The following is an 18,995-nucleotide window of genomic DNA, read 5'->3' on the forward strand; positions in this document are numbered from 1 at the left end:
GTTACTGCTTTCATGAACTGTGAAGATCAGTAAGCTGAACTACCATGAAGTGTAGCTTGAGATGGATGCCGCAACATGTGCCGCACCACAGTGCAACCAGGGCCCGCACCTCAAGAAGGAAACTTCGCCAAATGTCCTATAGCTGTAGGGTACCAGATGTAGTTTTGTTAGTGGACAGTGATAATGAACGGTGGATGCTACTGGAGGCTACTGCTAAAGAAGAAGAAATCCAGCTGTTGCATGATCTTGACTGTGTTTTGGCACTTTTGTGGCTGGTGGCTGGTAGGTTGTGTGTTGTGCTTGTGACAGTGTATTGCTGGTTCATGCAGAGTAAATTTTCTTCAAAATTTTCTGCATTGCTCTGCAAAATTTACTCTGCTGGTATAACATTTGGTCCCAGTCCAAATAGAGTTAAATATACTCTATCACAGTCCTAAATCAACTCTATCACAGTGTAAAAAACTCTTATTGGAGTTGAAACACTTGATTTGACAAGACGTTAGAGCTGATTTCACTCTATAGTAGAGTGTATTTTACTCTGTTTAGACCGGGACCAAATATTATCCCAGCAGAGTAAATTTTACTCAGCAAAATTACTGTGAGGCCGTAGCCAACACTCACAGAAATATTTACCCTAACTTTTAAGATTTATGTAATTTTATTACATGACTAATTTCCATTTACTTTTTTTTAGATAATTTTAATACAAACCTACCAAATAAATCTTACATGATGCATATTCATTACTGTAATAAATCATATTTATTTGAAATGCATAATCCTCAGCTTTATGTATTTAGTATTAATAAAATATAATTACTCTAAATCAATAATAATGACAGTATTTATTTAAAGTTACCTATACAAGATAAATGGCATAGGTAACATAATTATTATGCAATTCAAACAATATAATTTATGTATTTGAAATAAATACTGTCATTATTATTGATTTAGATTAATTATATTTTATTAATACTAAATACATAAAGCTAAGGATTATGCATTTCAGATAAATAGGATTAATGAATATGCATCATGTAAGGTTTATTTGGTAGGTTTGTATTAAAATTATCTAAAAAAAAAGTAAATGTGAATTTGTCATGTAATAAAATTACATCAATCTTAAAAGTTAGGGTTAAATATTTCTGAGTGAAGAATACTCAAGAATTCAGCAAGATGCTGTTGTGAAACCCAGAGGACATTGATGAGACGCACCAATGCACCATCACAGTGTGACACGAGACATCAAGTTTGAAATTTCTGAGCATTTAAAAAAATGTCACGCTGCATTGTGGACCCTCCCAGCTGACACGACTCACTCTGACATGGTGGCTGTCGTCAGAAAGGTGTCACCTGAGATTGACCTGCAGTTCTTCATGAGTCATGTTAATACTTTGTGAAGATGGAAACCCTCCTTTAAGGCCTGGTCTTTTTTTCCTGATGTATGTCTGCATTTTTTCATCAAACACATTGACAGTATGCATATTAGTCTGACACTGACACACTGTCACAATGACTCTGGTCCTCTGTATATGTTGACCATATGACAGACAGGAGAGCTTTCCAGGGCACCCCCTGCCTTATTTCCAGTGTATATTTGGATAAGCTCCATTGCACGCTCCCCCCCCCAAAAAAAAAATAAAAATAAATAAACAAACCTGTCAGGATAAATGGAAGGGCATAGACAGGACCAAAGGTTTTCATTATTTCTCAGTACCTTAAAAACATATTTACACAAGAGCAATCACAGATTTCTAACGTCTGCCAATCTGGATCTGGATCACCTCTAAATTCAGTGGACTCTTCCATGCCCTAATATCTATCTGTGGTGAAAATTCCATCAAAATCCATGCAGTAGTTTTGATGTAATCCTGATTTTATTATGTCCTTGGCGGACGTAATAATTGTTAAACACCCTTTTATGCAAAAATGAGGCAATATGTGAAAACCGTGTTCTAGCTTGTGATGTTTTGCAGCCGGCAAGTTTTTGTTGTCAAACAAATTCATGCACTCGCGCAGCAACTAAACACATTTGTCGCATTCACACATAGATGGTTTTAAAATCGCCCTACTGGTTGTTATAACAGAATCACTGTCAGTTGCAGCAGCGGCAGCGGCTGACTGATGGCAGGAGAGACCGGTAGGTTGTGATGTTCAGGAGATGATAGAGAAGCTTGAATCTTCGACTGGACTGGATTGCTTGACGCGAGGACGTTTCGCTTCAAATCGCAGAAGCTTCCTCAGCTAAAATTCTTGCTCTGGTAGCCTGACTTCTGTCTTGACTATTGTCTCCTTACTTTTTAAATGCTCAGTCATTTGAATTTTAACTATGACCAGTTAAGGAGGTGAGCAGTAATTGTCTTAATGGAAAGATGGATGTATCAGCTAAACATTTTGTGCAATTTTACATAACAGGAAACCACTGGCTGTGATTGTTGTTTACAGAACTTTTGTGTTTTGTGACATTACAGCTCACCTGCTCTGTAAAATTTCTCTTCAGACATTCTGAATTTCAGGGATATCTCTCTAGCCCTCACCACATCGATGAATAAATGTATGACGTACTGAGTCAAGTTTACTTGTGAATCACCACAGTGGTGGATTTTTTTTTAAAATGAAGAATTCTGTCCTCTTTTGGTGAATAATAAAACCTTTTGCAGTTTGTGCTGTGCTCTGTGTCCTCTCAGTGTGCATTGTCCATAACAAAAAGGCTTAAATACAGACGCTGTCGATGCCTCAAGGACAGGGAAGAAAAATCATTGATTGTGAATGTCAGGCATGTATAAGCTGAACGGGTTACTTTACGCTTGTTTTATTAAGTTAGGTTTGTGGTGTCATGTGGCTATGATACTGAAAAGAAACCCAACACACACACACACACACACACACACACAACAATGCACACACGTGTGCTTACTGTATCACTGCTGATCAGAGCCATTCACACGTGCGTGAAGCGCTCTGTGTGCTTCAACTGACAGTGCAGCATAATTATTTATCAGTTTCTTTAAATGCCGTCTGCTGGAACAATTAAATGTCACAAATTTATTTATTTATTTTTTCAATTACAAGCACCCACGCCCTGTTTTGTGGGCGAGTTTGTGTGGAACGGAGCCCACTGTGTGCTCCATGCTTCACTTTTGTGTGGACCTGTACAAATAAAATATTTTGACTAATTTGTCACAAATCTCATAGAGTTTCCTGAAATACTCAGTAAAAACGTGCATCACACGTGTGAATAAAGTGGAGAAAAGATTATATCCGATCAGTAGCCAGAACCAGGGGCGGATTAAAGCATGGGTTTACCTGGGTTCAGGATCGGCGGCCCAAAGTCACTTAGGGGCCTCATATTAATGTCCACCAAAATGTTTTGGAGAGCACACACTAATAATATGAACACAAATAACACACAATATACCACAGAAAAATAAAATATTATTAGATTATTAAATACGCACTTATTTTCCCTTTCGTATGGCTAGCATACTGGCATATTATGTTACTATGCTTTTCAATCTTTTAATTAATTTTATTTTGTTTTCTGAATCGTTTTGTGTGAAGCGCTTTGAGGCACCTCTGTTATTATCACAAACAGCTACAACCTGTCACACAGATTGTATTAAGGAGCGACAGTTGAGACAGTGTGAGTGAGGCACAGAGGAGCCTACAGACTAACTACACAGCAGTATAGTTAGAATAAGCCAAATCAGCATTATCAACACATGTGACCTTGTCAAATCTTCCGGTCAAAGTTCATTCTCACCCACTTTAGTAAACAAAGTAGTGAAGCCTCATTACTGGAGTGTTGATCCATTTATATCTTGCCTTTAAAGATAAATTAGCAGCTTTTAGCACTGTTAAAGCAGCATGCCTGATCTGCATTGTACTGTGAATGATATGCATGGGATGCAAAAGTGGAAGTATCACTTTTGCACCTTGCCAAATATTTTATGTAATGTATATATTAAATGATTAGTAACTGAGCAAGCGAGGTTAATTAGTTTATTATATGGCTATTATGTATCTAAGCACACTAACTTACGGTGTTGCCCGAATATGAAAATTGCTGGCAGTTGTGGGCTCATAGTCAGACCCGTTCACTTCACCTCTATGAAGAACTTGCTTAACATGGTCAAGGTCGTTAGTTGGTAAGCTTTCAATTTGTGTGTTTTTTCCGATGCTGTTTAGATATTTGTGGAGTATGTTCATGTACGGTTTTTCTTATTGTGTTTTTAGCTTTCAGATTTGTAACGAATGTGATACACGTTCCGGACCGATTGCCATGGTAACCAGTCTGATATTTTCACATATCAGACCGGAAATCAGCCAATCAGAGTGTGCGTAGTGTCACAGCCACATAACAATGCCGTATACTGCCGCATGTGTCTAAGCTGTAATGCTGTCAAGTATTTTTTTAATTTAGGAGTGGTTATATTTCAGTTTACGAGATGTTCTGTATATTGTTTTGAATTTACAATTGTGTATATTTGCAGTTTTTTCTTTTGAATCAATGTGTGCCTAATCAGCTTCCCCTGTGGCTTGAAATTGCCACCAATTAGTCACCAATTTCAACCAGAGAGAGAACACTGTACTTTTGCTTGGATAAAACTGGGTGCATCTGCACCTAAATAAATTAATCACTTGCCCAGGATAAATCAACAACAGAAAAATTTCAGATTTTTTAAACTTCTGGCAGCACATGCTGTTGGTGAGCTCACTATAGTCTGATTAAGAAGTTTACATGTCCACAGTGCACCTCAATAATCAGAATAAGATTGGAATATTCTACATCTTAATCAGTATATTGCTTACTGTGATTATGACCTTATTCTGGTTAAGGTAATCAGAAAACACTGTTTACATGACAGTGTCTTATTCAGAATATGGTCTATTTTATTAATGTCCATTTAAATGCACCTAGTGTCTGATTTCACCTTGCGTAGTGATTAAAAATGTTGAACAACTGATTCGTGTTAACTCATCAGTATTTGACATGCTAAGATTAGGGATGTCCCAATCACCTTCTTTTTTCCTGTGTAATGTAATATTAATAACTTCAAAGTGAATCGCTGTTTTAAATCAAATGACACCTCATCCCAAACGTTGTAATACAGACAACAAACTACCAATAGACCAAAACTGTTTTTTTTCTCCCAAAATGAGAGGTCCTCCGTTCTTTATGAATTACATTGATGTTGACTTGCAGCACAGTTGACTGCAAGAGCTCAGCTCAGAGGCTATAGATTTATCTCATTAATATCTGAAAGGAAATGCTTTTGACAAAAACTACAGATTTTGTTTATTTCTATTTATGTGCAGAGATCTAGGATATATCATGTACATCTAGGATCCGGTGACCATGTGCAGATTTTATTAATTTTTATTTATGTCTAGAAATCAAGGATCCAGTGACAGTGTACAGATTTTATTTATTTTTATTTATGTCCAAATTAATAATATACTAATATTAATAACATCTTTATTTGTATGGCACTTTCAGGTCAAGTGATACAATTCTATGTACTTTGTAACAATTGTATTTCTTAAGTGACATAAAGCATTGCTTTTAAATACAATAGCATAAACAGATGGACTCTAAGCTTCCATTAAACATGACATTGAATGCATTATTCCTAATTACAAGTTAGAGAGAACAGATGTGTCTTAAGTCTTGATTTAAAAGCCTCTGCTGAATCAGGCTGTCTTATCTCAGTTGGCAAACTGTTCCATAGAACAAAAACACAGTATGAATAGGATATGTGGCCCATTGACCGCTTCTTTATGCTGGGGAACCATATCTGATCTTTGAGACTGGATCAGAACATTCCTAGCTAAGATATCATCAAATTGTAAAAGTAAGTGGCAGTGTACTTAACTTTGCCCATAATCAGGCCAAAGGTAGACTGACGGTTAGTCTCAGGGATACTATACAACGTGCACAGCAGTGATGTGTCATTTGTGAACAATAAATTAAAGTTTTAATCTTGAAGTGAACAGTAACATCCAAGTCGTCATTGCCACTGAAACTGAAACATTCACTGCTGTATTCAAGAAGCTAGAATGTGAAATGCATAGGCTTCTAACTACTTAGTTGTTGCGGGCTGCATACTAGTGTTCAGCTACAGTAACATAAATGAACAGAATTCATTTTTTTAACTGAAGCCTCATGTATTTAAGTTGATCTGTAATTCTGCTGAAATTTATTTTGAATATTTATTTTGATTTTCTTTTTATACTAAAAGAAAATAGACTTTGAACTTTGTGTGAAAGTTTCATCGTTGTGAAATAAATGTGGTGTGAGTCAAAGTTCTAAAATCATTGAGAGGCTAGGCCTAATTTCTTTGGTCCTATGTTTAAAAAAATAACCTCACCTTTTTATGTGTAATTTAGTAAGCATCATTCAGTTAAGTTGGAAACGTTGTTTTACTGTCTTGTTTGCATTCTTAGCTAGCACTTTTTAATAATTATATAAGGCAAAAGCTGGATAGTTGGATCAGTTAAGAGCATTTGATTAATCCTTGCATTAGTTGCCTGATTAGTCAATTAATCATTGTAGAGCCGGATGATATGGCCTAAAATTAACATCAGGGTATAGTTTGAACAGTGTAATTAATGGTATATAATTTCTTTTCTCAAAATGTTGATATAAATGTTTCTGAAATGGTAAAGCATTGTTATGGCAGCTACATGGCAAATGTTACTGTACTTTTAACTAAATTACTACTACATATTTTCAGTCAGGTTTTGGTCAGGATTAGTCATGTCATATAATGACATGATCTAAAGATCATAAAAATGTCACAAATTGATGTAAAATAATGACATCCTATTGACATTATGATATTTACAGTCCATTCCTAAAGCAATAAAGAGAAAATCAGTTTCAGGAATATTGTAGATCAATATATGCAGGGGTCTGTTGCTGTAAGGGAAGTTTATAATGTAGTCACATGAAGGTAATTTGTTTTAGGAGTCGGCCGATTATTGGTGCAGATAATCAGCCAGTCCAAAATATACATATATATATATATATACATATACGAGGGCTGTCAATAAAGTAACGGTCCTTTTTATTTTTTTCGAAAACTATATGGATTTCATTCATATGTTTTTACGTCAGACATGCTTGAACCCTCGTGCGCATGCGTGAGTTTTTCCACGCCTGTCGGTGACGTCATTCGCCTGTGAGCACTCCTTGTGGGAGGAGTCGTCCAGCCCCTCGTCGGAATTCCTTTGTCTGAGAAGTTGCTGAGAGACTGGCGCTTTGTTTGATCAAAATTTTTTCTAAACCTGTGAGACACATCGAAGTGGACATGGTTCGAAAAATTAAGCTGGTTTTCAGTGAAAATTTTAATGGCTGGTGAGAGATTTTGAGGTGATTCTGTCGCTTTGAGGACTTCCCACAGTGCGAGACGTTGCACAGCGCTCTCAGGCGGCGTCATCAGCGTGTTTCAAGCTGAAAACCTCCACATTTCAGGCTCTATTGATCCAGGACGTCGTGAGAGAACAGAGAAGTTTCAGAAGAAGTCGGTTTCAGCATTTTATCTGGATATTCCACTGTTAAAGGAGATTTTTTTAATGAAAGACGTGCGGACGGTTATATATATATTATATATTATATATATATATTATATATATTTGTGGTCAACCGTTTTTCACCCCGGCCAATTATTGGTGGCAATATTCAGTCGACCCCTAATTTTTTGGGCTGTCAAATAGTCACAAAAATGTCATTGTTTGGTTGTGAGAAGATTGTGTAATGGTCACACCACAATGTAGTTGAGAGTCTACACCATTATGTCATGGCAATGCTACTATGTAATATCATGCTGACCAAAAACGCTTTCGTAACATCATACCAATGGGATTCTCTACCATTTGTACCATTCACCACAAAATCAGTTTTATATTTGTTGTATTAGCTTGTTACCGAAAATAATTGTTTCTTGCAGCTCAACCGCAGGAGATAAAAAGGAGATAGCTGAGTCAGTACGTCATGCAACAGAATTGCACTTGATAATGTCTGCTGGGACAAATTTTTGATTAAAACTCTTCCTTAGAGACATATTACTTGTCCTTGTACCGACGCTTTATGCTCATTGACAAACCTGACTCCACCCTGGCTGGTGTTAGACAATACAAATGAATAATGTGGAGTTTGCATTTGCTTTAAAGGTGAAAATGGGCCATCCATCATTTCTTTTGTCTATCCAGAGATGCCTTAATTGATTTTGGATTGTGCATAGATTTGCAGTTAGTTTCTTGTTGGCACCACTTGAGGTCTACAGCTCAGGCTTCAAAAAACTCTTTGAAATCCCTGCAAAGAATATAACAATCGATTGCTTTTATTTCAGTCTGTGGCAGTCATTTTTCAGTGGTCATTGTGATTATACTCTCATTAACCTTCCCCCTCACATTTCAAGCTTCTCCTTTTCAAGCTCACTTCTTTCACTCCTTTGTGCGTCTGTGGTATAACATTTTAAAAACAGTCTTATCTGTTTCCATTTCTGTTTCTTGCCAAGTGTTAGGACACCTTTTCTAAATAAAAAGCTTATGTTTTATCATCTTCATGTACCAGTACATTAAAATAAGACAGCAGTGGCGTTTTCTTTGTTTTGGCTCCTTCTTGTAGGATTTATACTGAGGCAGATGAACAAGGAAAAGCAGATTCACACTGTGGCCCTGAAACGCAACAGTAGTGCCAGATGTAGCCTATTTATGGAGACAACAGCGATTAGTTTTACAGCACGCTTTGCGTCAGAATTCTGACAGCTGCACTCAAGGACCTACATTTGCATCCCGTATCATCTGTCCTAGTGTATGGCCCGTTCCTTCTTGAAAAACTCCTCTGGGTTTCCCATGGCCTCAAAGGTATATGTGAGTGCATACCAGGCGATTAATAATGAAGAAGGTTCGGTGCAGAAAAGGGCTGGCCAAAGCTCTTTGGAAACAAAAACAATGCACTTTACACATCATTCTTCAAACTTCACAAAGCTGCTTGTTCTTCTGCTCTCACAAATCTGCATAGTATCAAGGATCTTGAACAAAACGCTTAAAAATTAGCAAACCATACAAGATGCATCTCAAATCCTGGGAGCAGCTGAAGTGTTCTTGCGTCTGCACAGGGTGTATTTTCTTCCCCCCCTCCCTCCCAGTGTGGCGGAAGGTCCCGCTATTGAGGCCCGAAGTCATTAATCACCAGGATCTTTTCAGCTGTCAATATGTACAAAAAGAAACCCCCCCAAAACCAACAATTGCTGTCCTTAGTAGGTTTTTTCGAAACCAGGGGCAGATATAGTTCACTTGGGATTATTGTTTACTGTTCTATGCCTCACAAATCCCATGCACTATTCATAAAGAGCTTATCTTTCAGGAAAATCCTTGTCTGAACAACACAAGCATATTGTCAGGAAGAACTCTCAGATTTACCGGGAGTCATTTTTATTATTACTTTATTTTTTATCTTTTTTCAAAGAGCTGTGTTCACGTATTCAGTCACTCACATTCTGTATGCGATTTTATTTCTTTCCAAGTACTGGATTAGGTAGGGCAGTGGGACATGCCAACAGCACAACCTGTTATTTATTGGGAATAATTACAGATTTACAGCCTTGGCATGCAATGGAATCAATCAATCAATCAATCAACTTTTTTCTTATATAGCGCCAAATCACAACAAACAGTTGCCCCAAGGCGCTCACATGAAACAGGTATTATCAGTTATCATATACCTATAAATGATACGCCAATATGATTGGATAAAACACTAAAGAATAAATAGCAATACACCCTTTTCACAAACGGGTAATATTTTTCATACCACCCGAGTAATCAGCCAATCCAGACAGCGGAGCGGCGTCACGTCGAAGAGGCGCGGTCAGAGGAACTGTGAAATACTGGTGAGTCACTATTAATAATTTCTTATGCGTCCAACCTCGTAGGTTGATCGTTAAAATTAAATTTGTTTGTTCTAAAAGCCATCATAATTATTTATAGGAAAACGTTCTTTTTTTCTACTAAGGTTTGAACTTTGAGTGTTTACACAGGAGAGAAAAGTGAGAAAATGTTAATGCCTGTTTGAGAAAATTGTTTAAAGTGTGTAGTGAGGGGTTTTACAGCTTTAAAACATCTATAATAATTGTAAAAAATAACGCTGACTACTTCGCGGATTTCGCCTATCGCGGGTTATTTTTAGAACGTAACTCCCGCGATAAACGAGGGACTACTGTATATGATAAAATCGTTATCAAGTTTTTCACCAATGAATATGGCTTTTTACACCCTTCAAGAAATTATTAATAGTGACTCACCAGTATTTCACAGTTCATCTGACCGCGCCTCTTCGTCGTGGCGCTGCTCTGCTGTCCGGATTGGCTGATTACTCGGGTGGTATGAAAAATATTACCCATCCGCGAAAACGGTGTATTGCTATTTGTTCTTTAGTGTTTTATCCAATCATATTGGCGTAATCATTTATAGGTATATGATAATGTTCTGTATTCTTCAAATGAATTCCATAATAGTCTGTTAGTAATGTTTGATCAATGTTATCTTTATGATGACATTTTAAAATCCAGTTGAATATCTTTAAATTGAGTGGGTGCTTAGAATGAAATGTGCAGGATGGAGTACTTTGTACAAGTGCATTTCTTTTTAATTAAAAAAAAAATCGAAGTCAAAACAAGGAAAAAGGCACATAAATAAAATGTTTTCTGTGTATAGCAGAAATATTCACCATGTCTGTTGATCTTGTGCTTGGTGCTCTGTTTGACAGTTGTGGTTTTATGTTTCGTATTTTAATCATCTTTGCTGCTTCAGTGTATTCATGGGTATGTTTGGCTTCTGCATTCTGAGCTGACAGTGATTTGTAACTTATAAACAACACAATTCATGAAAGGACACCTGCCACTTTTACACATGCCGCAGGCTCAGCATTTCTGCACGGCACATAAAATAAAGTATTTGTGGGAGACTTGCATTGTAAACTTTATAGGTGCAAGATTTGTTGTGCTTTTTTTTTATATTAATGTTATTAAATTTCATCTTCGTGGTTCTTCATGCGCTGCATCTCTGAGCCATACACAGCTGTTGAAAATCATCTGAATTAGGTGTTAACTGTGAAAGTTTTCAGTCATCCAGGCAAAGATCAGAAGCTTCCTGAAGTCTAGTTGAGTCAATGGACTTTTTGTTTAGCTGGGAAATGTTTCACCACCATTCCAAATGGCTTTATCAGTCTGGTTATTAGTGGCTTGAAAAGGAATTATAAACACACACACACACACATACACATATATAAGTTATTTTTCAAAGGTGGTAATACATTTAAAAAGTTTCTATAATGAGTTGGAATAACAGTTTTAGAAGAAGAACTCAACCCTTTTATTTCCTGTTAATTACATAATTTTTAATGTGAATTTACTGTCTTAATATTTCTAAATTGTTTAGGTTCTTGTTATTATATACACGCTATTATCATTATTACTTCTATTTTGTCATTTCGTCATTGACCACAATGGGAATACGTTTTTTCACTTTCTTGTGTCATCCATGTATTTTTAACATTATATATATATATATATATATATATATATATATATATATATATATATATATATATATATATATATATATATAATATAAATATATATATATATATATATATATATATATATATATATATATATATAAATATAAATTATATAAATATATTTATATAATAAATATAAATATATATATAATATTATAACTTACTAAATGAAATCACACACACGCTTTTAATACTGTATATGGCTCACAATATGCTAAACTGTTATGAAAGTGTAACACAAAGGTCAGTTTTTTAATTTACATGTTTTTATTGCAAACTAGTTTGAAATTGTAGTACACATATATTTCTTTCATAAACCACAAAGCTCAAGATAACTCATTAACTATTAACTTTAAAAATTTCACTGTTCCATTATGGAAAAGTGAAATTATGAGTATGGACCCTTGCGGATGTTATTTTTGACGGACAATTCTCAGGTTGTTTTCAACTTGTTATAATTTCTTAATATGCGTATCTTTTATATAAATTGATGATGTATATCGGAGAATACATATTTCAAAGTAGAATGCCCATCTAAGTGTAAATGTTAGCTATAGTTTATGCGACTTTTAACCATCTATATCTCCTACTTGGTTTTGACAGATGGCGTAACATCCGCAAGGGTCATTTTTAATTTAATTTTTTTGTACTTAAAATTGACTCAAGGGCCTTTTATTTACTTTTAATTTTTCATGTCATGGGTTTTCTATTGACTAACGCACAATGCAGTTGCCTTGAGGTTGGTTTGAAAAAATATGACCTGGTTGAAAACGTGAGGTCCAATCATGTTATAATTTGTGATGAAAAAAAAAGTGGATTTTCCAAACTTCTTTTCAATTTTTCTTTATGTTATGAGCAACAAAATACACTCAAATTATGCATACTATATATACATTAGTTACATTAGTGTTAACAATAACAAACATTTCTATTCAACAATCCATATTTACGTAATAAACACATTCATGAAGTACCTCAGGTGTAATATAATGGTTTAGCATATTGTGAGCCATATAGATGATTTACCGCCCACTGCTGGAATGGCGTGTGAGTCCAGAATGTAATTATCAACGCCCATTGTTCAGTGTTGCTAGCTAATATCTGTAGTTTCTTCAAAAATATTAGTCCTATCAATGTTCCATTTTGGCAGCGTTCATCCTTGGCCCAAAATACATAAGCATAGCAAACGACGAATGTTAGCTCTTCCCAGTTTGTCCGTGATCGAAGTTAGATGCATGCAGACACGCGCGTAAACATGCATACAGAGACCACTTGGCTATTAATATATAGATATACAGTAGTGTTCAGAATAATAGTAGTGCTGTGTGACTAAAAAGATTAATCTAGGTTTTGAGTATATTTCTTATTGTTACATGGGAAACAAGGTACCAGTAGATTCAGTAGATTCTCACAAATCCAACAAGACCAAGCATTCATGATATGCATACTCTTAAGGCTATGAAATTGGGCTATTAGTAAAAAAAAAAGTAGAAAAGGGGGTGTTCACAATAATAGTAGTGTGGCATTCAGTCAGTGAGTTCATCAATTTTTGTTGAACAAACAGGTGTGAATCAGGTGTCCCCTATTTAAGGATGAAGCCAGCACCTGTTGAACATGCTTTTCTCTTTGAAAGCCTGAGGAAAATGGGATGTTCAAGACATTGTTCAGAAGAACAGCGTAGTTTGATTAAAAAGTTGATTGGAGAGGGGAAAACTTATACGCAGGTGCAAAAAATTATAGGCTGTTCATCTACAGTGATCTCCAGTGCTTTAAAATGAACAAAAAAAAAAACAACAAAAACATAGATGCGTGGAAGAAAATGGAAAACAACCATCAAAATGGACAGAAGAATAACCAGAATGGCAAAGGCTCACCCATTGATCAGCTCCAGGATGATCAAAGACAGTCTGGAGTTACCTGTAAGTGCTGTGACAGTTAGAAGACGCCTGTGTGAAGCTAATTTATTTGCAAGAATCCCCCACAAAGTCCCTCTGTTAAATAAAAGACATGTGCAGAAGAGGTTACAATTTGCCAAAGAACACATCAACTGGCCTAAAGAGAAATGGAGGAATATTTTGTGGACTGATGAGAGTAAAATTGTTCTTTTTGGGTCCAAGGGCTGCAGACAGTTTGTGAGACGACCCCCAAACTCTAAATTCAAGCCACAGTTCACAGTGAAGACAGTGAAGCATGGTGGTGCAAGCATCATGATATGGGCATGTTTCTCCTACTATGGTGTTAGGCCTATATATCGCATAGCAGGTATCATGGATCAGTTTGGATATATCAAAATACTTGAAGAGGTCATGTTGCCTTATGCTGAAGAGGACATGCCCTTGAAATGGGTGTTTCAACAAGACAATGACCCCAAGCACACTAGTAACTGAGCAAAATCTTGGTTCCAAACCAACAAAATTAATGCCTCGCAGATGTGAAGAAATCATGAAAAACTGTGGTTATACAACTAAATACTAGTTTAGTGATTCACAGGATTGCTAAAAAAGCAGTTTGAACATAATAGGTTTGAGTTTGTAGCGTCAACAGCAGATGCTACTATTATTGTCAACACCCCCTTTTCTACTTTTTTTTACCAATTGCCCAATTTCATAGCCTTAAGAGTGTGCATATCATGAATGATTGGTCTTGTTGGATTTGTGAGAATCTACTGAATCTACTGGTACCTTGTTTCCCATGTAACAATAAGAAATATACTCAAAGTCTGGATTAATCTTTTTAGTCACATAGCACTACTATTATTCTGAACACTACTGTATGTGTATGTGTGTGTGTGTGTGTGTGAGTGTATGTACTGTATAAATGATGCTTCTGTTGGACAGGATGTTTATATGCGTCCATTAAGAGCACAGTACACCAATTTGATTGACAGTTTAATCCTGTTGATATTAAAACACATTTGACAAAAATTAGATCACAGTTTTCTCCATATTTCCTTTATAGGTCTGTCCTTGTCATTGCTGGGAGGCAGTAGATTTTTTTTTGCAACAAAGTGAGGCTCATCTTGAAATTTAATCAAATATTAAATTAATTCATCCTGATGCAGCTGCTAAAGAAAGGCACCTTGTCTGGGATCATCAACCTGCTCTGTGTTTAACAGCATTTTGTTCAGACTCAGACAGACAAGGAAGCACAGTCTTTGTAGCACAGCTTTTAAAACACCCAAGGAAAGAAAACCAGGAGTTTAAACAAGGCTGTAAACTGCTGCAGCACTTTTGCAGTGCTCTATAGGCACACTTTTCAACATTGCACTTTTAATCTGTGATGTGAAACAGCTGCTGTTTCCCTGGAGCCTGCAGAACCATGTGAGGGAGCACAGCAGAGGACAAACAAGAGGTTCATGGCTGTTGAAGTAAACTACTTCAGCCGGTACCAATTCTCAGTAATTGCCTGAATTGGACAGTCATAATTTTTTATTTTGACAATTTAAAAATAAATGTATTTAAAATATATATGGTTGTGTCTGTGTAGTGATGTTCACAGTATAAGGCTGCTTTTATGGCTTTACATTGTTCATAACTCATTAAAGTCCTGATGGTCTTCAGATGCAGTAATTAGACTTAAAGTTATTTAAACTTGAATTATCCATCCATCCATCCATCCATTTTCTATACCCGCTTACGCCAATTAGGGGGTCATGGAGGGGCTGCAGCCTAAACCAGCAGTCACAGGGCATGAGGTGGGGCACACCCTGGACAGGACGAATTATTATCACAAGCAAACTACCCGCCCTATTGGCGTGAACTTTGCTAGGTGAAGATTTCGAACGCTGAAATCATATGTCCTGGAATGGAATTATATCATGTCATCTTTTACCTGCTATAAGATTGTCATGATGGGGACATTTGATGAAAGAGTTTTGCCATTTTCACAATCACACTGGTCACTGATGTTGACGCAGCGATATAAAAGTAACACATTTGATGCAGCTATTTCCACATCAGCCTCACTACAACCACACTCCACTCTCCAAATTTCCTTTGTCATTGTGGTGCTTAACAAAGATTCTTAAACGCTCACGGTCCCGACTGAATGGCCTGTTCACTGTGAGAAATGTCGTGTGTTTAGATTCAGTACCTTGTAACACTCCTGGTCAAAATGCCGGTGCCACGGACTGAGATCACCCCCGTACCAGATTTGTATTTTCTCTATCTGCACATGCGCATGTTGACTATACATGTACAGATTGCGAAAAAATGGGAAGTTTGTTCTGTACTGAGTTTACCCTTTCTGTGTGTGGAAAGGACTGAGAGTTTGTTTCAATTTATTGAGAAAATAACCTGCTTGTAAACCTGATTTTGGTTCACGCACAGACAGGGTAAACCTAGTACAGGACAAACTCTCCGTTTTCATGCATGCGAAGATAGCGAATATACAAATCTGGTATGGGGTAATCTCAGTACCTGGCACGGGGTTCTTGGATTCCTTGCCGATTGACACTTCCGGCCAGATGGTGGTGGTAATGCAGCTGTCGCTCCCAGAAGATTTGTGGCAACTTAGTATGCTTTAGTCTGAGATGATAGCACCGAATGTCATATACATATGAGTGGCGTGTAAAAAAAACCCCATCCACTCTGATATTACCCCAGTGTCTTGAGCAACAACACAGAAGGAAGTAATCGGATAAGCCATTTGGGCATGATGCGGGAACAAAGCAACGGGCAGACATTTCACACTCCTGTCCAGATGGTTGCAGTAATGCAGATGTCGGTCTCGCAGCCTTCATAAAACTTCATAGATGAAATGTGGCTATTTAACCTGCTAATACTTTTGTCTGAGATGATAGGGGCATTTGAAAATGAACCCTTTATCTTACTCCAGGGTCTACATATATGACACAGAACGAAAATCACGGTGATCAGATGAGCTGTTATGGCGTGATGCAGGATCAGAAATTTGATGAATTATAGTATAGATTATTATTTTTGTTTATTTCTTTAATTTCATTGGCCTAGTAGGACAACTATATGGCCACAGAGCGGCGAGATGTATGGTATACAGTTTGTATTTCATCAATCTTAGTTTGTTGTAATTACAATATCTGTTTTATATTCTGGTCTGTCAAAAAAATGGGGCAATTGATGCAAAATACTACAGCTTTTCTCATATCCTGTATGGACTGTCATCATTCTTTATGCATATGAATGAATACGTGGATAATTTGCAATTTCCCCATCTCACGCCCTATGACTGCTGGGTTAAGCTCCAGCCTTCCCGTGACCCTTAATTGGAGTAAGCGGGTATAGAAAATGGATGGATGAATAATTTGCAACGTTTACCTAATAGTCTGAAATACAGATTTATTGTCACTGTGAATTGTTTGCAAAGTAATTACTGCGTACATCTACTTTTATATTTTTTAACAAATTTAGCTTCTGAAACATCCTGAGCTTTCAGATAGTCAGGGGAGATGTTGCTTGAAGGGTTGGTTGGAAGACTGGCGGTGTGTGTTTCGGTACTAGTTTTGGCTGCTATCAAAATAAAGTAAGTACGTCCCTTCGGCTGCTCCCTTGTTTTGCTCTCGGGGTTGCCACAGCAAATCCGAGGTGGATCTGCATGTTTAATTGCCACAAGTTTTACGCCGGATGCCCTTCCTGACGCAACTCCATGTTAGGTGGAGAAATGTGGCAGGGGGTGGGATTTGAACCGGGAACCTTAGGCACCAAAACCAAGTGCAGTAACCACTTGGCCACCACCCCTGACTGCTATCAAAATAAAGAAATACATAAATAACACCTGGGCCTGGTTTCATAAAGTGGTCTAATTTTTTTAGTCGACTAAACTCAGTTGACTAATCTTTTGACATCGGTTGTTCCACTAAGTGCGTAGCCGACTAAAGTTTTTAGCCTGGTACAGAGGAGGCTAATCTACAATGTTAGCTGTCAGTGTGAAACAGAGATTAGACAGCTAATGTTGGGCGACTAACCTTTGGCAACTAAGTAAGTTTAGTAGGCTTAAAGTTTAGGCTGCTTTATGAAACCGCACCCCAGAGTAATTTCAGGCTCTTTTCAGTACATCAGCTGCAGATTTTTACTATTACCACTAAACTGCTCAACCTTTGGAGACATTGCTCCCTTGTAAATGTCATGTAAATATTGCTCTACCTCATCCTCTTTGTCTGCTGATTAAAGAAAAAACACCTGTGATAACATCCACAGTGAAGAATAGCGTGTTCTTGCACACATCAGTGTCTTAGTTGATTTTTTTTTGTATGTATTGTTCTTTTTCAGAATCCCTCAGACTGAGCTGGCACTGTAACCCATTTTTGATGTTGAAAGGAGAGTGGAGGCAGCCATGGAAGTGAAGGAACGCAGACCTTACCGCTCACTCACTGTTCGGCACGACTCTGACCGCCATTACACCAGCTCTTCAGCAGACAGCGAGGATGGCAAACCCAACACCAAGTCCTACAGCTCCAGTGAAACACTCAAGGCCTTTGACCATGACTCCAGGATGGCCTATGGGAGTCGTGTCAAGGACATGGTTCATCACGAAGTGGACGAGTTTGGCCGGCAAGGTTGGGCCTCACAGTGCCAACATGTGTCTGATCAGTCATTATAGACTATATATATTTGTAGTGCATCATTACTGTGCTGAGAAATGGAGTTTTCCAGTGTGTCTAGGTCCTGTCACAGTTTTATCTGTTTGCTTAAAAAAGCAGAGCAGCTTGCTCAGTTGACACATAGCTGGCCTGCCAATATGTAGACATGGGTTCGAATCCCACTCCTGCTTACTGGCTGTGTCCTTGGACCAGACATATATTCTGCATTGCCTGAATAAACCTGGCTGTTAAATGGGTACCAGCTGTGGCTTGGGGAGTAATTTGTGATGACAATTACACAGGTGGGCAGGGATTGACCTTATTCTGCCAGTCTTTAAAAACAGCACTGAAGACATAAAACGTTCATGTCAGGTCACTGTCAACGTAGCTTGGAATCTAACGAAGCAAAGACCTGCCAAACGTTTGTAGAATTATAGACACCATCCTGCAACGAGAGTGACAAATGAGTGATAAATTTGGGGAGGTGATGGTCTAGTGGTTATGCGTTGGGCATGAGACCAGAGGATCGTTGATTCAAATCCCAGCCTGACCGGAAAATCACTAAGGGCCCTTGGGCAAGGTCCGTAATCACCTAGTTGCTCCCAGTGTGTAGTGAGTACCTTGTATGGCAGCACTCTGACATCGGGGTGAATGTTTCCGATACCTGAATTATGTCGGTATCGGAAGCCAATCCCGATACTGGATCAGATTGGTTGCATCCTTAATATAAATGCAGTCCATTTACCATTTATAAATGCAAGAAAAATCATAGAGTAACTTTTAATATTGCTACAGCTTTATTTTTCCTAGCTTTTGATAAAGACGAAGGCATATTGTATTTTATGTTTT

General features: G+C 37.4%; 1 protein-coding gene across 9 annotated transcripts in view; it reads left to right on the forward strand.

The window, feature by feature from the left end:
• Nucleotides 1-18,995, forward strand: part of tenm4 (teneurin transmembrane protein 4) — a 626,167-nt gene that overhangs the window by 106,774 nt on the left and 500,398 nt on the right. For all 9 annotated transcript variants that reach the window (XM_034168462.1, XM_034168463.1, XM_034168464.1 and 6 more), the window contains exon 2: nt 17,836-18,122. In XM_034168462.1, the coding sequence (XP_034024353.1) occupies nt 17,900-18,122 (223 nt within the window). In that variant the 5' untranslated portion in view covers nt 17,836-17,899. The remainder of the gene's footprint in view (nt 1-17,835; nt 18,123-18,995) is intronic.

This window comes from Thalassophryne amazonica, chromosome 4 (assembly GCF_902500255.1).
Source record: "Thalassophryne amazonica chromosome 4, fThaAma1.1, whole genome shotgun sequence".
In the NCBI taxonomy this organism is placed as follows: domain Eukaryota; kingdom Metazoa; phylum Chordata; class Actinopteri; order Batrachoidiformes; family Batrachoididae; genus Thalassophryne; species Thalassophryne amazonica.